General features: G+C 41.6%; 6 protein-coding genes across 6 annotated transcripts; 1 reads left to right on the top strand and 5 right to left on the bottom strand.

Annotated features, from left to right (window-relative positions):
* Positions 1-1427: 1427 nt before the first annotated feature.
* Positions 1428-2426, bottom strand: Bfra_007691 (putative thaumatin-like protein; the record flags this gene model as incomplete). The annotated part of the gene is made up of 1 exon (XM_037338061.1): positions 1428-2426. One exon carries the CDS (start codon positions 2424-2426, stop codon positions 1428-1430), a length of 999 nt encoding a protein of 332 aa, XP_037190124.1.
* A 3175-nt stretch (positions 2427-5601) lies between these two features.
* Bfra_007690 (uncharacterized protein) lies at positions 5602-6494 on the bottom strand (the record flags this gene model as incomplete). Its single annotated transcript, XM_037338060.1, has 2 exons — positions 5602-6145; positions 6268-6494. The coding sequence occupies 2 exons, from the start codon at positions 6492-6494 to the stop codon at positions 5602-5604; spliced, it is 771 nt and encodes a 256-aa protein (XP_037190123.1).
* Positions 6495-6723: 229 nt separating this feature from the next.
* On the bottom strand, positions 6724-7229 carry Bfra_007689 (uncharacterized protein; the record flags this gene model as incomplete). Its single annotated transcript, XM_037338059.1, has 2 exons — positions 6724-7033; positions 7090-7229. 2 exons carry the CDS (start codon positions 7227-7229, stop codon positions 6724-6726), a joined length of 450 nt encoding a protein of 149 aa, XP_037190122.1.
* A 3124-nt stretch (positions 7230-10353) lies between these two features.
* On the top strand, positions 10354-10864 carry Bfra_007688 (uncharacterized protein; the record flags this gene model as incomplete). The annotated part of the gene is made up of 2 exons (XM_037338058.1): positions 10354-10537; positions 10755-10864. 2 exons carry the CDS (start codon positions 10354-10356, stop codon positions 10862-10864), a joined length of 294 nt encoding a protein of 97 aa, XP_037190121.1.
* Positions 10865-12159: 1295 nt separating this feature from the next.
* Positions 12160-15491, bottom strand: Bfra_007687 (putative required for hyphal anastomosis protein; the record flags this gene model as incomplete). The annotated part of the gene is made up of 7 exons (XM_037338057.1): positions 12160-12937; positions 12986-13115; positions 13165-13471; positions 13530-14342; positions 14398-14486; positions 14544-14692; positions 14743-15491. 7 exons carry the CDS (start codon positions 15489-15491, stop codon positions 12160-12162), a joined length of 3015 nt encoding a protein of 1004 aa, XP_037190120.1.
* Positions 15492-17723: 2232 nt separating this feature from the next.
* Positions 17724-19744, bottom strand: Bfra_007686 (putative aspartic-type protein; the record flags this gene model as incomplete). The annotated part of the gene is made up of 4 exons (XM_037338056.1): positions 17724-18432; positions 18484-19221; positions 19270-19521; positions 19659-19744. 4 exons carry the CDS (start codon positions 19742-19744, stop codon positions 17724-17726), a joined length of 1785 nt encoding a protein of 594 aa, XP_037190119.1.
* Positions 19745-20444: the final 700 nt, after the last annotated feature.

Below are 20444 nucleotides of genomic sequence, written 5' to 3'. Positions count from 1 at the left end.
CCACGCACCTAAATCCTGCATTTTAATTCTTCCAACAAATCTATAATGATCTTTTTTGAATCTGATAGATTTTGCTCGTCAATTCTTTTCTAAAAACAGACATTGCATTTAAGAAACCCAAGTCGGGAACAGCGGAACTTCATTTCCAACCATGTACCGGTAATCGCTAGCATAGATCCAAGGTCTCAACGTCAGCATACGTTAGCTTGATTCGAATTCAATGTATCAGCATCACAATCTTTTCCATCGTCAAAAAAATGCAAGTAATATCAAATTATTTCTACATCACCACATGAAGCTGCTTCGACCTTTCCACAAAACCGCATCTTCAATCTAAGCATTGAATTGATGCATCAATTCCATGATCATCCAGCAACTCAATGGTGGTACTTAATTATCCAAAACATCTACCTTCTCTGCGTAGCACACTGGAGTGGCACCCATACCATCGTATGCGTATGAGTATAGCTCTGGATATTAGTCCTGGAAGAACGTGCTTTACTGTGGGCAAAGCCTTCCTTGCACGTTGAGATTATCTTTATATGGTCCCGTGTAGCATGCCTCGCCGGCTCCATAAATTCACAATCGGAAGTGGAGCGATGATGAGGAGTGCCGTTTATCGAGACTTCATACAGATTTGCTGCTGGGCAGTGTCGTTGGATTGACATCGGTCATTTTGGTAAACGGGCACTTGATTTCATTGTCCAAGAAATTGAACTGCATAGGAGCGTTCATGTCACTGACTTCAAATGTTGGATCCAGACAAAGCCGGAAGAGAGAAGATACATTATTGGTAAGATTATGTCAAGATGAAAGACCTGGGCTGTCCAAGTGCTTCAAAGTAGTTTCTCTAAGTGCTCAGCGTGGACCACTCTTAAATTTACTATCAGCGCTGTCAGTATCGTTGACACCTCTTATGGTTTTCCAACTTCTTAGATGTCCCTTTTTGGGAAGGGGGTGGAGCTGGGAGCAGTCCTGTATATTATCAATTTTACTATTGGAATTCGCGGGAAAACTCGAATACTTGAGATTACTGGTTACATTTATTGCCCTAAAAATACATGGAAGTCCAAATAATCATCCCAATATTTTCCAAAACTTCAATTGTTTTTCGAGGCAAAAAAGAAACTCCCTGCACACATTTTCCGGGACATGCTGACAACAAGCAGAATTTTCCGATCACTATGACAATTTGTGGAATGTCGAATCTTCAAACTTGGAAAGCGTACCAAACGCATACACCAGAAATTTGAATTCAAATTATCAAAAATTCAAAAGTTCAAACTCCCCATCGCTACCATAGGATTCCATTCATAGGGAATAAATCTGGTTGAATACCCCTTTTAAAAGGACTGAGCAGTAAAATGTTAGCTTCAATTCAGCTAAAGTAGAAGGAAAACGAATGGGAAAGTACAAACATCATCTTGTTAAGCCGGAGCTTGAATCAATCTATTCAAACATCTTCTCGAATCGGCAGATAGCTCTTTTGTGTCGGGGTCGACGACTGCCCAATCACAATCCAAGTCCATGTTGAAGAAGTGATAGATCACGTCTGGAACTTCTTTGCAGAATTTCAGACCGACTCTGTCGTCATATGCATAGGCATATGAATTCTTGCATCGTTTTGAGAAATGCTGGCTAGATGCTCGGCACTGGTTGTGATTGTGGACGCCTCTACAGCATGCCTCATCGGTATTGTGAATCTTGCAATCGGAGGCACAACCCGCATGGTTTGGCTCGTTACCAAGAACAACTTTGTGAGTATTTGGACACCAACCACCGGTTGGGTCTTCGGTGCAGCCGTACGGAAGACACTTCTCGCTGTCAGGAACTACGAGCATTTTGGTTGTGTAGCCATCTACAAGACTGTGATCCAGGTGAGCTCCACCAGCGTGTACATGGCCATTACCCTTTGGGTTAAATGTCGCTTCGTTGACGTTGTAAATATCGCCATTCTCTCTATAGCGAAAACCTTCGGTGGTACATTTGGTACCGTTATCATTGCAGCCGAATTGGACAATTTCCCGTCTGGTATAAGCGGTGCCCTGAGGCCACAACTTTTCAGTGTTTCCTTCGACTAAGACCTCGCCCGGCTTTATCTGTGGACGTTCCTGATTTCCTGAGGTTCTCAATGGTACATGAACGTAGTTATCGTTGTAAACTACGCCTTCCAAGAAAACCGGCTGCTCCGTCGCGCCAGCATTTACATACACGTGAACTGTACCTTGAGAGTTGGCTGTGATGCTACCCCTGATCTTATGGAATTCATGTATATTTGGGATTTGGGCCAGGTATGGCGCGGAAGATATCTCGTCTGCGAAGAACTGAAAGTTGGTGGGAAGCTTTGCCGGATCTTGAGCCTTGATGCTTCCGACGAGGAGCAAAAACACTACCCATGGGTCGACAATTTTTGAATATTTCGCCATTTTGAATGGTTCAAATCCTATAATCTGTCAGTCATGTGTGATGATATTGTAGATGGCTACAGGGATCTTCATCATTCGTTACGATCTCTAAAGGTCAACCACTTCGTTATAACTATGAAGGAAAGATTTGGGGACACTGACCAGAAATCTGATGGTATATGAATCTTTGAGACGTTGTAGTAATTTGTGCTTTCGGATTCAAGCTGAACAGTTTCTAGTGAGCTCTATTGGGGGCAGAGATGAGCCCTTTTATACACAAAAGTGACTAAAACGCTATAATGCAAACGTCATTCTACGTTTGTCAAATAGCTTATTTTCAAAACCGAGATACTCAAGAACATCGAAGTTTTCAAGGCTAAAGTCTCTAGTCTCTACCTAAATGCCTCAAGATTAGGTGCCACATCATCTTCATGGTAATGTCTGATCCATTTTCGCACTCTCGTTATCTCATCTAGACTTTGACTGTTATTGGATTGAAGCTTTCAAAGTAGCTCATCTTGGATATGAGGGACTTTTTCTCCGACGTAATAGCAAACTCGCAGCCCTTAGCCTCAAATATCAATTGCAGATCTTAAATAGCCACGATTGGCCAATAGTACTAATCGCTGTGTGGATCAGAAATCAAAGAGTCTGTGTAAAAAAAGAACCATTCTTCTGCTCAGACGTGCACTAATTTGTATATCGTTTCGGAAGCTGTATTATCTGTCACCTAGATTGCTCTTTCTTTTTCTCTTTCTTCTTCACTTTCCTTCTTCATCTTACTTCTTTCCTCGTTTCCTGGGATCTACTTGTGGGTGGAAAGGACACTTCCATTTTTCGGTGTTAGATTACGTATTGCTATATAAAAATGGATAATTTATTCTCGTGCTACCAAAAGTAAATGATTTGCTCACTCTCATGTCACTTGGGTTCTACGATGGCTAGAATCTATGACGAAAGACTGGAACCTATGATTGGATATTAAATTTCTATGAATTTGAGATAGATTTTATTTAGAGCTTCTAGCCATCATATTCTTGAATCTAGCTGGTATGAGACTAAATTCATTGCGATTTTTGTAATATGAAAGTGTGTTTTTTATACTCCCATCAGTCAACTAGTAGAAGATGCTTGGTCATTGTTAGTCGGTGACTAGCACGCGCTCAACGGTCGACTATTAATTAGCGGGCACTAAAAGATCCCTTTTTGGGGGATTTTTTTTGAAACAGCATTACACTTTCAAACAAGCTGACAGAAACTTTTTTGACACTCCAAACTGCCTTGGTATATCGGCGATGATCTCTATTTTATATAGCCTAGACTACCTGCAATTTAGTGTTCCAAGTAGGTAAGAGCAGGTACCAATTTGAACACTCTCAAACTGAATTCATCGCAATGATAGATCCTCGTGACTTATCACATGTCTCAAAATTCACAACGATGTTCTCGTCGCCTTTAAAGCATTACCAAAAATCTTATGCTGATCATCTAACAAGACAGTTAATTAGGTACTATTGAAAAGTGCTCGTAACCAATAATAAGGTTTGTAGAAAAGAGAAAGAGCTTGTCAATTATAATCACCCACTAGGCAAATCATATTCAAGAACGATCAAGTTACTTTGTCTCACATTATCCAGCATCGGCTGCTCGTTATTAGGTCGTCAAATTGAATTTTTGTTCAACTACTGAATTGCTAGACTGAATCCGTTGACTTCTCGGATTTCCAATCTTATACTACAACGGGACAATGGAACATGATCTTATAAATTAAGTTCAGTGAGTTAGGAAATTTAGATCAATCATATTGAAACCCAATTTGATAATCCAGGGCCATCGTAAAACTGTATAGGAAGGTGCTATAATATTTTTCCTTGAGAGGGAGGGCAATTCCTGGCGTAAGCGAGGCACCTTTGATCGGACAGGATCACGGAAGTTAGAACTAGAAGCTTGAAATCGTTGCGCAGGTGTCTTGGAGAGAAGTTGAAAGTATTCTTTGCGTAGGTTACATCAAGGTTGGCGCATTCAACGTATGACCTATGTATAGCCATGCTCTTCGTAACTGGATCTAGATTAGGACTCAGTTCGTATTGACCTCTTAACAAATCACCATAGCTTGAGAACAATACAAAATGATGTGCATTACATCATGAAAATAACGCAATACATGAAACCGCTTCATCCACCACTCTCACTTGGCGAATGCATTCAAAACTTTCTTTTCTGTAAATCTAAATCACGCTGCTCAACGAGATTTAACGTACTGGCATTACGTTCATGAAGTTTTCCATTTCCAAGTATTTTCAAACAAATTGGAACTATACTTCAGGCTGGATACCAAATACAGCACACAGCTCTTCAACGAAAATCTAGAGTCTGGTAGACTTTTCACACCAATATATTATGATGCTACGATCTGAGTTTGTTAATTACATAATTTCCACGAAACGATCGCCTAAACACTGATTGCTGGGTTATGAACTCATTCCATATCAGTAGCTCAGTTCGTTGAATATGGAATGATGACTAGCTTTTACCAGGAAATCTTTGCTTTCGACGAAAGGTAACATCGGGTGTCACAACCATATTGCCGTAGGCACTAATATAGTCATAGTCATAAGCATACGCATTTCTGACGTTCAAAAATACCAAAGGCATCCCCGCTCTTGAATACCGCGTCCTATGAAAGGCATTGCAAACCCTTTTGCGATTGTTGGTCGGCAATTTTTCCTCTACACTTTTTCACGGAACAACTACCACAAATTGATGAAACATGACCGCGAATAACCTATAACTTTAAATACACTCGTGGGATAGCTCAGTGTCTTATTGTCGATGAAATTGTGGTGCAGACGTGATTGGGTATTGTATTTTTCATCTGGAGGTAAGAAAAATTGACTTTTATACCCAGAAGATTGGTTTTGGATCTTGAAGGATCATGATTTATTGGCTCGATAAATCAATGTTATTGAGAGAGATTTCTGACACTTCCATGTATTCCGCACGTTCCGCAAAGGACACATAATTATTGCGATCTATCTAACTTTTTTGGTCAACGTGGTGTCTTTTTGAAGATCTCTGATCGTGTGGTTATGATATCATTACAGTCGGAAAATCGAAAGCATGTTTAAGTTCTTCAGGGAGTCCAGAACGGCCCCCAAAGCTTGGAGGGGTATCGACGTGATCCTGATACACACATTTATCTATCATAACTTACATTATTCGGCACAAATGCAGGAGGTTGTTGGTATACAACTTCAGTAGGTCTTGGTTCTTGCTTAAGCTTCTCTTGTCGGAACATACACCTGGCAACTGCAGCGATGACAACCACTACTGAGAAAATGCGGACAGCTATACCTGCAAGCGCACCACGAGAAAGACCGGTCTGTTCTTCGGACTTAGCATCCGTTGCTGGATGACTGAATCCGGTTGTGTCGCTTGCTCCAGGCTCTGTTGTGAGAGTTCCGTTAACTACCACTGTGCCGTTTGTAGTTACATTGGCACAGCTCTCAACCGTGTGTTTAGATATAGTAGGGACAGAATTTGTGGCCATCGATGGATTTGCTTGCCAGAATGTAAAAGTGTTCTCATCATGGTTGAGCATGAGATAGGCTGCGGTCAGAAAGTAACGGCCTAATGTTGACGGCTGATTTGACGTAACGCCAAATAGAAACTCCCTTTCACTTTCGTTAAACACTCTACTACCATTGTGTTCAATTGTGACAATAGGAAGCATAAATTGACTATTTTGGATGGTTACTTCAAGCCCAGAGCAGTGGCAGAGCTAAGCTTTATTGAAAAATCTCCTTAAAAGCTAGAATATTGCTTTTGGTAATAGCAAGAATACCAGAGAGTTGATACTCACTAAATGGTTGCATCATATAGTTGAGCCAGCCAATGTAGCCCGTAAGAGACTCCTATAGTTTGAATCTTGGGTTTGTTATGAAAGGTGTCCAAGATTAACCCAGGAGCCTCGATTAAAAGTTGGCGTTGTGAAACAATGCAGACCGGCAAAGCAAAGTATGAAGAGAAGATACCGGTGGTGGTGCCGGTGCGGTTGACAAGTTCAATATCAGATATAGTCGCTTTCATACGAATCCAGCATCCTGTCGCGTTGCTGTAGTCTGATGCCTGAGTATAATTCTGCCCGATGACCTTTTCGTGATCGTATCCTCAGAATACGACCTGTCCGTTTGGCGGTTGATCTATCCACATCCGTCCCCAGAAAATGGACCATACTTTTGATGTGATTTTCCCTGTGTCGACGAGGGCTGTCTAAAAATGGTGAGTCAGTGCCCATTCCCATCGCATGGAGTATGGTCTATCCATGATCCCAGGCTTCTCTCGGTATCTCAATCGGAAATTTAACCAGATTGGTAGAACCCGGCGAAAATATGTCTAAACCTGCGCCGCTGGTGGTCATGAGGACTGCAATGCCACTTTCCGCACTGTGGCTTGCCGTTTCGATGGTTGCCGCTCCCGCTATCACAATACTGCTTACTTTTTCACAACTAGTCCATTCGTTCTCGAGGAAAAAGTTTCCACGACGGACCCTACAAATGGTGTCGTCGAAAATCATACTGGTATCGCACAATGCATCATAATCATAAAGCCAGGCATTGTTCAGCTCACTTGAGGCGTATTAGCAAGAAAGACTACAAATCCAGAAATGGGTGGAGTTCTTTACGCCCAAGGAAGAATCACTGTATGCTGAGCTGGATCTCCGAATTTAATTGGTATACCTCGAATGTAGGAATCTCCAATGTCAGGAAGAACTTGAACGTCTTTCAATGGCAAAGAGATGGCTGTAGTCGCATAATGCTGCATCTGCCAGAGAGTACAAGAATATAAAATGGAGGATGAAATACATCGTGATGAAGATGGTGTAGATACGGCGGAAGATGAAGACTCGCGGATCGTGGCTGTTTACGAAGGAAAGGCTGCACGGCGCATTTGATGAAGTACGGGAAAACATCCAAAGCGTTACCCACGCGCCTACATACAGTCTTTAGGACAAGCAAAAGCTCCATCGGCCTCCAACAATGGGGTTCAGTCATATCATGGTTCTTCGTCCTTTGAAAATTTCCTTTCTGGTAACCTGATATAGTTAAGACTCAATTGTCAGACAACAAGCTTTCGATACCGAGACGACCTGGACCAAATTGCTGGCACAGAATAACATGTTTGATCAATCTCTTGAACCTATTGAATTCATGCCGAAGTCATTATTTTCTTATTTTATCATATCCAGGGCATTTCACATGGTGCTTATACGGCGGTGCAGACCTATTTCAACACTTGGAATCAGTGGAGTGTTTAGACAGACGTGGTCGTTGCAGCTCTGGCAGAGAAATTAGCTCGTGCTTTGTCCATCAAGCCCAAGAATATAGATCTAGATCAACCTCTTCATGAATTTGGGGTGGACTCTCTTTTTGGCTTAGAATTCTTCTTGTCGCTTTTGTTGGCGGTATTACATTTTGCTTGCATTTAAGCTGAATTGAAAGATGAAAGATGATACCAATTTGTTTAGCATGAATGTCATTGAAGTAGAAAATTCAATGATTTGATCGTTTTTCTTAGCAATCATCGAGGTGTGAGTCTATCCAATTTTGAACATTATCACATGATCCGACTAACCCCTTGTGCTCCAAACTTACTAAAATCGTGCTAACTTTGGAAGAATATCACACCTCTGAAGCTTTCCTCTACATTCATTGCCTTGTAACTGATTGTCCGAATACACTCTCAATATGACATCGTCCAAGTCAATTCACGATATTGTTCTTTTTGTTGTTCCTACCTAGACTCTCGTCTTCTGAAGGGATAGCAGGTCTAGAGGTCAAAAGAGACCGCGACAGGCCTTAATATCTCCATCTAGTTTCGGACCAGCCTTCAACATGTCTAAACAACATCAATTGAGAATGACCATCTATAAAAACCGTGTGGGTGTATGGAAAAGCTAGAACTTATTCTATTTGGAGAGATTTAATCCTCGTCGGCTGAAAGATAACGCGTATCCAGAGATTGGGGCTGAGCCAATCTAGATGAAACCATATATTACCATTAAATTTATGAGGACAATGTTCCTCTCAGAAAGTTACTCCGTACTATATTGCAACATCATCTACATCATACTTTCGGGAAGACGGTTCATCTCAACCATGGAAACAAAGTACATTCTGCCTAATATTATTGACCGAAGAAACCGCTGAAATGAAATTGTGGGCCTCGTCGTCAAACATATTAATAAAACCAGCCATCTTTATTCCAAGCTCCACCAGAGCTTGAGGATATACTCGAGTACCATCATCTTCCTGGCTACTTCCGTAGCCTGGCCTGCGATATGTTCTATTTAAATCTACTGCATACTGGGTAGGTCTTCAATGCAGACCATATGTTGAATGATCACGGACCAACCTTTGATGCTACTGCTAGCCCGGTCTCTGATCCGCAAATCACGTCTGACCGCGACAATTTCTTTTGAAGATCTGTTCTCGATACAAAAAATTGGGTTATTTTGAATGACTAGAAAGGAAGAGCAATCTCTTAGTCCAACGCACAAATTAATGATCATGAAAATCTTTACCTCAAACCTTTGCAAAGTATTCCCCCCACGCCGTTTTGTTTATATTGATGTTTTCTCAACTTAGGTTGGCATGTCCCGGATCTTCATATACAATGTGGATCGCCAGGGGTTTTGGTCTAGAACATTACACAGACCATGCAAATGCATGAACGTTACCTTTCGTCGTCAAGTTTCGACTTGTGATGAACTACTTTTAACTTTTAGACTCACTGAGGGTTGATGTGAAACGACGGCTAAAGAACCTTAAACATGAAGTTGTGGATGAAACTAAAACGGTTAGACGTCTTGTCATAAGGTGACAATCTAGAGCGACCTCCGAGATCCATCGGTTTTCGGATTGGAAAACATGGTGATGAGCTAACTGAATATGATAGCAGTATCGGCTAAGTTTCCATGATTAGTTGCCGACTTTGGCAGAACAGTGGTTTTTCGAAGGATACAGCTTTACTGTGATATTAATAGCCTGTTCCCAAAGATGAAATGGACGTAGTTGGGTATCGGAATGGCCCGTGGGCTTTGACATCGACCTAACACACGGCAGCGCCAAATCACGGGTACTCGAAATTTACAGGTGTCCGCTTTACATTAGCATGATCACGCACATGGCAATATATCCGTGCCTAGAATGTCATCGATAACTTATCAGGTATAGAAAAGCGAGACGAAACAAAGCGCTCGCAAGTTCCAAACCCTGGATCACGGGATGGACTGTCGTCTGTGTTAATACTGGACTCGGAGAATTAGACATGCAACAAGAGGATCTTGGGATGAAGTATCTTGCCCATTAGTGGTCTAAAGCCTCGAAGTTCGGACTCAAATATTCCAACTGTCTCATTCCATGAACTGGTGGTACAATGAGTGGGCCTGATCACGGTGGGTCATGAAGTGCGCTTCTTCTTCGTTGAGAGAACACAAGTGTCCAGGAGTTCCACACCCTTCGTTTCGTATTGATTCAAGACGTGCAACAAAACCAAAGCATCTTACAGTTTAGGTTAGAATATCTCGTTACGTCATGTCATGGTGAAGTATAATTTCATCTGATTGGCAAGGTGGATAAGTCGTCCCGCATCTCAAGTTACAACAGTCTTCGGAGAGTTTAACAGATATGCAACAAAACTTTCGATCGTCTGATCTTTCGCTGGAGCAGATGAGATGAACACGAGGTTCTTGGAAGATGGATATCAGATCCACAGGCTCAATATGTATTTGGATCTAGTCAAAATGTATGTAAAATGTGTCCGTCTCGGATTAGTCTTCCGGGTTGATTGAACATTGCCATACTCCTTTTGTCAAACCTAAACAATTACCCTGCGCTACAGTGCCAACCCGAATGATGAGGGTAAGCAACAGAGAGTAAATATCGATATGCAAGGACCTTCATCCTGGGGAGGAACGCGGATATATGTCGAAGTTGTGTCAACTATCCCTTCTGCTAAACTTCGGAAAATTAATTTCGATATGCAACAGGATTTCTGCCTCAAACATTCAACATTCTCAATCACTAGTCGTGGTCAAGATCTTGTCAGGCTCCATATAACCGTGGCCAGTAGTATTTTTTGTTGCACATCTTGTTTTATTCCCGAAGTTATGCTCATTGCTGAGTATGATTCTTTTATCGAATATTGCAGAAATTTGTGCAGTAAGTGAAAACTACATATAATTCTGCATAAGATATATTGCGGAATCCAACAAGAGCCTAAAACTTGGTGTGAATTATTCGTTCTAGCATGAAATATGAGACATCTTCATATCATGATGTATTACAGATGAGCAACAAAACTTTGAATATGAAGCACCAGGGCCAGCATTTGGTACCCTTCTATCGGAGAGAATTCGTCGACATGCAACAGAACAACAGATGGAAGATCTTACTTAAAACGAGTTAGCTCTGGTCTGAAATATATATTGCTGATATGCAACAACATGCTGCAAGTTATCGTTTTGATCTGCTAGTACACAACTTTATATTACAGATATGCAACAAAACTCTCGTCAGCTCGGCGTCGGGTTCAGTAAGAGACCTGATGACATCGGAGAATACACATGACACGCAACAAATCGCTTTCTTGCTGTCTCAATCCCCATCCTATCCTGAGACACACCAAACCGTCGATCAGCACCCGTGAATAGAAGAGGGATCATCTCCCTAACACCTGGTCAGCAATATATATTACAGACGTGCAACAAACCCACCCGATATCAGAATCCAAGTATCTCCATGTCCAATGATACATCTTACCAGTCCGGAAAATAAACTTCGATGTGCAACAAAAGCTTCTGTTCCAGCCTCTGATCAAACTAGACCAAGGAACCTGTTCTAGACAGGAACCAGCTCCATAGTATACTTATACTGTAAGAGAATAAATTACAGACATGCAACAACAACTCTTCTCTCAGTGTCTTGAATCGCAAGTGAAACCAGATCGAACAAGTCACACCACAAACACTATCGACGTTGCCCAAAAACGGCAATAAGTCCATAGCATTACAGAGTAAAATATATTAATATCTTACAATATATCACCCCCTCTTTCCTCCCCCAATAAGAAACAACAACATATATATATATAAATATATTGCCGACCAGCGACACAGAAAATCCCACCTGCACACTCGCAAGCTCACCCATGAAAAAGTGCAGTGCATGATTGTCAAACCCTAAACCTCGTGATAATCCCTGTGTGGAGAAAAAGCGGGGTGTTTCAATATAAAAATAATCAAATACACCCCCTCAATATACAAGATACGGTAAGCGTCTTCCCAGTAATCAAGACAATTAGACGACTGGTGACCAAACAAACACCAGAAAAAGTAATGAAAATAATAAGCTGCCAACCTCTTTTGATTAATGTATATTACCGACATGCAACAAATGTAAGAATGTAGTAATGCTCACGATGGGTGCAATTAACTTGTCTATATGATTAATTTGTGACGGACATGGCCGTGAATAGTACCTCCGGTTTCTAGATGAACGTGAGGGGCGCAGCCGTTTAGTTTCGTTTTGAATATATATAATTCGTATGTAAAGAGTAATATCATTTATTTACTGGAATGCGATTGGATGCGAGTAAGTGGCTGGGAGAAATCGTCTCTCGTGATTCATTGCATTCATCGCATATACAGATACCTCATTTTCACGTCATATCCATATAAACCATCAATTATTCTTCACTGCCAACCACTACTTCCATCTCCCCACATACTGCCATCCATACTCTCTTCTCCATTTCCCATCCCCATCTCCTCCATACCAATCTCCATTCCGTCCAACTCTCTTGTGAAAAAGTCGTGCTCTTCTTGCAGTAACTTTGTATCTGCACCCATTCTTTCTGGATATCTTCTCAGATTGAACCAGTGCGTGAGGGCTCTTAATGCTTGTTCCAATGGCAACGCTTCCTCAACTTCAGCATCTACATCACTACCTGCTAACCAGTCATCTCTTAATTCAGGTCTACAATGTAGGTACACCGCCGTAATGACTCTCATGTTTCCCTGCCTCCACTTGCGACCACAGTATGGAACCTGATTCTTGAACAATTTTAAAGTATAAAGACGAAGTTCGGGTTGCGGAATTTTGAATGACTTTTTGAGAATGTTGGATGATTTGTACTGAACAAGAAGTAGATTTCGATGAGCTTTGTTCTTACAGATCTTTTGCATGATGCGAAGGAAGTTGATGGATGAAAAGAAGTTGCGCCAGGAGAATTCGGTAATGGGCTCCGAATTGGTTTCGGTAGTTGGGAAGCCGAGTTCTTCGACTTCTGTATCTCGTCGAGCTGCATGCTGACCTTCTTGAAAAGAAAGGGCTGGAAGCTGATCGTCATTATTGATCACGGTACTGTCTCTTTGTAATTTTATTGGAGGTGGAGCGGCATCATCCTCGCTGTCTTCTTCAGTGGCAGCGGCCAAAGCCCAGTTGCTGTTGCCGTTACAGAATGCGAAGAAGCTGAAACTCATTAGTCATGGTTTCATATCACCAGGCGAAAAAACTAACCTCAAGTCTTCGCGGTCTATTCTACTGTCCACAATCCTATCTATTTCTTGATGGGCGAACATCTTAAGAATCAATGGTAGATAATTGGAATCCAGTAGAAGCTGCGTAAAGTATTCGAATTTGAGGATATCTATCAAATCAGCAAATGAGTCGATATATGAGGAGTTATCAAAACTTACGGGAAACCTTGAGCCATTTTAGGACAATGAGAAGAATACCGGATACTGCCTTTGAAGTAATCTCTCTGAACCTCATTGCCTCAATTTCTTCTACTGTGAGATCTGCAAGATCAATTGGATTTGGTAAAGGTATGTTTGCGGGATCTTGGGCTTGGCCTGGTCCTCGGGCGCCATTGGTTCGTGCACTTATAGGGACGCTGCTTTGTGGTTGAGCATTTATTGACTGATTCATCAAATTCGTAACATTCGCCAACATAGCCTTGATGAGAACTATAACAAGTGATTGTAAATGCGGAATGGAATATTGCTATTGAAACTCGAGTTTTAGAGTCTGAATTGTCAAATGGGGCAACCAATAAACTTACGTAGAAAGACTCTACCAGATCCAACTTTCTTTTTACCTCATCACTAATGTCTTGTCGTGGTCCATAATCAACTTCTACTTTCGGCGACTTTGACTTTTCAGATTTGAGTCCATCAGCCAATATGTGGTCGAGATCAAGTTCTTCTATATCCTCATCGTCTCTGTCATCCCATCCACGTTCAAATCTTAGGAACCGTTCTCTTTCATCCCACAATTGACGCATAGCTCTAGTCATTCGCATTCTACCAGCAAATAGTTCGCCGGCTTCTAATATCGACTTGGGAATATCACTTCCTTCCCATCTACGACCTACAAGTAAATCCTGTAGTCCTGCATTGCCTTTCCCACCAGCACTATTGCTAGTGCTATCAAGGGGTGGGTACATAAATGGGAAGTTCTGATTTGTTTGATAATTTTGTTTCTTGCCTGCCTTTCCTCCAACTGGCGGGGACGGAGGTGGCGATGGAGCAGGCGTAGCTATGTGAACTGGCTGATGAAGAATTGAAGCTCCACTGCTATTGATATTCGTTGGGAGATTCATAACGCCGGTTGTGCTGGCTCGGCTTGGTCTATTCGGTAATGGTGGTAATATGGAATTATTATCGGGCTCTAGGGGTATTAAAGGTTCTGGGGGAATGTATGCGGGGTATTTTGAAGTGATTTCTTGTCGAAAGATATGATAGTCAAGAGGGGAGGCAGTAATTATCTTCTCGCCACCTGAGTTGGCAAGTTCGTCGGTTGCTTTTTTGACTTTATCGATTTCCTTGGTACCTCCAAAGACGAGTAATATGGATTTCCAAAACAGAAGAAAGATCTGTGCATATAGAAGTAAGCCAACAGGTTTTGTGATGTCTCTCTGGAATACTGACTCGTGTTTGAGGTAACTCGTTAGCCTCATCCCATCGTAATTTTCCAGTAATCGTCAACAAATAATGAACAATATTTGATTCCAGGTTCACTGCAATCTCAAGCATTAGTATTTGGCGATGAGCATGTTTTAGAGTATTAGACTTACGAAGAATCTTCCTTGCAGTATCGAGAGATTCCGTGTGACAACGAACGCCTTCAATGGTCAAGTAAAATATAGTCATAACATTATCGAGCTCGTCCTGAACAAACGGTATATCATCTTCCGTTATTTTTGTCTCTCGAAATTCGTCATCCCTTTCGCATAGTCAGTTTTATTTCACGGCACATGATGTTTTTACCCTCACCATAAATGTTTGAAAGCGGTTTCCATGACTTCATAGACCATTTCAATTCCACCACTCTCTGCAAGAAGTGATATGCTTCTCTTCATACTTTCAACGTGCGAAGGTGTCGCTTTCGTTCTTCTTTTCTTTTCACCCAATTCAATAGTCTCCAATTCCTCCTTCTTTCCTGCAGTTTCATCCCAGTTGCCTAGTATAATATGTAGTAAAGTTTGTAAACTTTTACATCTCCTCCGCAGGTCGCTAGCATGCAGGCCCTGAACCTCCCTCTTGACGAATTTCAGTTGTTCCTCCCGACCGACTTCTGTCCAAGGTTTCGCAGAAAATTTCTTCCATCTTCTCTGGAATGTATCCTTTGCTCTGTGTAGCCTTTTGAACTCTGCCTCGTTGTACGAAAACCACTCGTCCACCTCTTCTTCAAACATTGCTGTATCGCTATAAACGAAGGTATATGATGTAGGGTCAACCTTTGGAAATTCAGTAACGAGTTTTTTCAGTTGCATCAAGGAAAGCGAATCGTTCGGATTGCCAACCATCTGCTGGGATGAAGGCGGTGGTGGGGGCTGATGTGGTGGAGGAGGTTGAGGCTGATTTCGTGCAAGTTGAGGGCGTGCGGTAGAAGTACCGGTGGAAGCTTGAGATACTGGAGTGGGCGCAGGAAGACCTACATCTGCAAAACCAGTATCTGCCACATCAGCAACATCCTTTGAAGGAGGGGCATCTGGAACTGCTGGTTTTGTCCAAAGCGACATTGTGGAAGATCTAGGGGGCTGGTGAGAGGGGGGGCAGGCTGTAGTTCGGTCAATCGTCAAATCGCAACATTGTGAGCAGATAAATTATGAGATTTTCGTTGGGATAAACATCAGGAAATTATAATTTGGAAAGTTATGAATTGCGTCGCATTTTGACATTTCCCATGTTGATTAATGGCTTACGCTTGACGCGATTTAGAGCTAACAGCTGTTCCGTTTACGATAAGGAGATAAGCATAGTACGGCGTCTATTCGCAGGAGAAAAAACAAGCGGAATTTGACCATCTGAATCTCTATTAAAATCTTATAACTTAATTAAATGAAAATCAATTACAAATGATTTATATAATTTCAAAGAGATTACATGAAACATCAGCTTTTAATTATTTGAACAGTATTTCGAAATTTATTTTCTATAGTATTCAAAGGAAGTGTTCGAGTTGTAAAAGATATTATAGAAATGGTCAAATACCGTTTGTTGTTCCCCCGCGAATAAGGCGTCTATATAGAAAGAAAAAGCGGCTAAGTTTGACCTTCAATACTTGTAATAATCCCATTATCTCTAGATTAAGATGAGATACAATTGTGGAAACGGTTTAGGATAATCAAGAGGTATTGATTGTTTCAGCGTTTCCAGATTCATTGGTGGTTATGTTTGTAATTAATTTACAACTCGGTTGATTGAAATATCCTAGTAAAGATTTAAGTGATGAAATTCGGCCTCCCTTTTCTTCTACATAGAGGTGTATGGAATAAGTTATGTTATTCCGCTTTTATTGGCCACGATCAGTTTGTGTGGGCAAAATGATCACATTAGTGGCAAAACAAAAAGGGAATAATATAACTTATTCCCTATACCTCTGTAGAGGGCTTGTGGCTGTGTTGCTTTTGATTGAAGGTTTACCTCCATAATATTCTTGCTGCCCGCGAGGCATATTCGAACTGAACGGCATTATGTGTACAGTAAGCAAAATCGTGTACAGTTTCAAAATTCAATCTATGAAAATTCTCAACTAATAAAAAAATACTCATAGCATCATCTTTTTGATTAGGGGTCTTCCTATGCGATACTTGCGAACAACTTACAGCATAGTAGCATTGAATGAAAGACAATTTTATCTGATGAAGGTTTTCGCAAAAACCAGATTGGTGTAATATTCAAAGATGCCTGTTTACCGAGAAGCTCGTTCTTCCAATCTCCCGATGAATCTTTCAGCTTCGTGGAATAAGGCGCATGCTTATGTTGAATCACCGAGTCAGCATTGTAACATAATTATAGTCTGCATATTAGGGAGTGCGTCCCATCATGAACTGATTGAAGCTGCAATTCGTCCCAAATAATGGGGGAGCTGAGGGTTACTCATATTTAGTGAAGATTGTGACAAGGCTTCATAGCCAGTTTCACGATTCTAATGCTCGCTTCGCGATTTAGATCAGGTTTTCATAGTGCTTTGTGTTAACACAACATAGACTTCTTCCAAAGAACGAATTTGGGTGATTGCTGGCCAAGAAAAAGTTATTCAGAGAAGTGCCAACATTCTTTTGAAAAAAAGCGGGATGCACCTCCCCTAAAATCTCATAAATGCTTCTCAAAAGACCCCTCCTCATACTTCGGAAGAGATATTAGTCGTAACTCTCCCCTCAAAAATAATTAATAATATATGAAACTTCTACGTACTCTAGTGAGTCCGCTTTACCATTTATGCGGAAAAAGATAGGTGGAAGATGAAAACTGTGTACAAATATTTAGACACCCAACCCCCTTACCAAAAATTACTGTAACATCATACATACGGAGGTGGCGCAGTACCAAGCATTTCACATCTTCATTTGTGAGCTGTAAATTATAGGTATTCTTTACGGGTGATGATTGTATAGGCAGCAACCGGCCGGGAATATAGATGCTTAAGCACTTGAGTTCTACATTTTCGTGTCTGACAGTTCCTTGTAGCCATGCGTGGTACGATCTAACAATAACGATATGTGTCTATTGGATATACTGAATATGTATTTGAAGCAAGCTAGAACAATAAACTGATTTCATTATCTAAATACACGAGTTTGTGGTGCTCAAACTAACACTACACAAATCGCTTATTGTGTCCCGACATTAATGTTATGTCACTGCGATGATAGCTCTTCTAGACTTATCAAACCAGTGCTTTAGCGAATTAAATGTAATTAATATATACGTGAAGTTCATGCCATCGGCAAGTAAATAAGAGTGGAGGTTCAAGGCATTTCTTGTGGTTGGCTGGCAGGAGTCGTTTTAGCATGCAACTCCTGGGGAATGAAGTGGGGAATTTGGATCTGGCTCTGATGATTTTCTGGATATGTCGGTAGATGTTTCTCGGAAATACTGGCGGCGACTGCAGCTGCGGCGATGAGATTGTTTTTCTTCCTTTGAGAGATACGCCAAATGATGATGATTCCTCCGATAATGGCAATCACAGCGACAGATCCAATAACTGCACCCACAATAACCCCCGTCGATACCTTTCCAGACTTTTGACTGTTTGCAGTCGAAGTACTGGATGGGGTACTAGATGAGATGGGAACACCACTTGGGCTTCCAGTATCACCGTCAGCACTATTGTTATTTGGTGTAGACGGTGAAGTGCAAAAGTCGTCTATGAGATTGTTGCTGCGATCAACGGCCACCAGATCTTCGTTCTGGGTAGGATTGGCTTGCCAAAGTGTGAACGTATTTGCATCTTGGTTTAACATCAGGTAAGCGGCGGAAAGAAACTGTCGCCCTAGCTGTGGTAGATCGTTGGCATTTATAGATTGAATTGCATTGAGAACGAGTTCGGGTTCTGACACATTTGCAACCATAGCGCCTGACGTGTGATCTATTGTGAGATTGGGAACCACAAGTTGATCGTTCGGTATACGGACAGAAATTCCAGAGTCCAACGTGATGGTAAAGTCACCAGTGTAACTGAAACAGTTGTTAGCATTCGCATAATTCTACTAATCTTTGAATACATACGGGCTTGAGTTATTGCCATAAAGCATACCATAGTAGTACCTTCCAAATGACCTGTCAGTTATGGTTTGATTGGTGAGTCCCTCAAAATTGATGAAATAAGGAGTGGTTGGAATCGTCATTAAAACGGGGAAGCTTGGTTGAATACATGCTTGCATAGCGGCAGATTCAACTCCGGCGAATAAACTAGCGTCAGTTCCGTTTGAAAAGTTTAGTACTATATTCGTAATGGTGACAAGCATGCCGGAAGAGCAAGATGTCTTCGAATACGAAAGACTACGAGTATAATTGGATCCGGTAACTTTCGCACGATCGTAACCCCCGAAGACAAAACTTCCATCTAATTGAGTCGCTGCTGTCGCCCCAGTTCGGCCCCAAAACATGGACCACGTGCGAGATGCGATTTGGCCTGACGAATAAAGGGTGTTCAGGATCGTCGAGTTTGTACCAAGCCCAATGGCCATCTGTGGGTTATAACCTTGTTCTCCCCAGTCTGCATCGGCAATTCCGATGGGAAAATCAAGAACGCTAACATTTGAACTCAAGGTTATGTTATCGGATACCATGGCTAGTTGAGGATATGGAGAGTCGTCGGAGGGGTACGTATCAGCGGTCGGCACGCCGCGACTTTTCGATGCAAACTCGTCGTATGAGCCACCACGGAATGTTGTGCAAGCCGCGGTAGACCAACTGTTACTGCAGAATCCATTTGTTCCATAGATGAACGAATTGTTTAGTGGCCTAGATACTGTAAGTCAGATTTCGTCATCAAAAGAACTGCAAACTGACCATTGAGGGAGGAAGGCAAAATGCTGTTCTGGACTTCCAACCGACAGATCTAGCCCTCGTGCTGTCTCTCCTGTAGACAACGTCACATTTCCAATGCGTATAGGGATAGGAGGAACACTACAGACAGCAGATACAAGCCTGACAGAAAAAATAAGCAGCCAAAATCTTAACATCAATCGCAGTTGACCACAGAAAGCCATAGCGATGAAAAACAGCAAAAGAATGGGAAAGAAGATGCAACAAAGGCTGTGTCTTGAGAAGAGAGAAGAACGCCTTGAAATCTATGCTGTTCACGCGACCTGGTATACATATGTTGGTTACATGCAACTTGCTAATTTTGGTGAAGTTTGAAATTAAGTATTTTTCTCCATAGGGTAACCCCGATGAACGAAAATGTGTAAGTGTCAAGACTTGGGTTACTTCGCCAACTAGACCCCAGACCTAACTGGCGAACTAGGAACTTCTCTACTATCATGGTGACTGTCGTGTTGGATCTGAGCAACTGTTGATCCATTGCATTGGTCGAACATACTATAACATCTGACCAATATTTAACCAGCGCTAACCCACCATACCGGTATCCAATAACTAAGCACAAGCAGCGCATATATCAAGCTTGTCATATTGAAAAAAGTGGTTTATAGCTGCTCGATATCATGAGGAGTTTGGAGAATCGAAACCCTCCGAGACTGGGTGTGAGTCCTTCATTTTTAGATTATCTCATAATGTGGGACTTGGTAGCAAGATCAACCAGGTACTTAGGCACAAGGCAGGATTACACATGACCCCCAGCAATCACCTATCATCCATTGTACGCACTGATTTTTCTGAATTATTAAGGAAAGCCCAATTCTATTAACATCTTCGAAAAAGGCTCGAGCCTCATGCTGAGTGGTGCATTTCCCTAACATTTTAGCTATCCGGATACTAATGCATGTGACATGACAATTAGGTTGAAGCGGTTATTTTACCGAAACCATAATTTACTCCACCGACATAAACGCAAATGATACGTGAGCTTGATTGGTTAATACTATACGACACCAAAACAAGGTCCTGCACCTACAAGGGCACCCTGAACTTATTAGCAAATCACAGCAAAGGTTGACTTATCATTAAACAAACAAAAAATTTCAGCTCAAGAACTAACCGTTGAGAACGGTATGAAAGAATTG

The sequence above is a fragment of the Botrytis fragariae genome, assembly GCF_013461495.1.
Source record: "Botrytis fragariae strain BVB16 chromosome Unknown tig00000112, whole genome shotgun sequence".
Classification (NCBI taxonomy): domain Eukaryota; kingdom Fungi; phylum Ascomycota; class Leotiomycetes; order Helotiales; family Sclerotiniaceae; genus Botrytis; species Botrytis fragariae.
The sequence above is the reverse complement of the archived record's forward strand: the minus strand, read 5'-3'. Positions and strand labels throughout refer to the sequence as shown.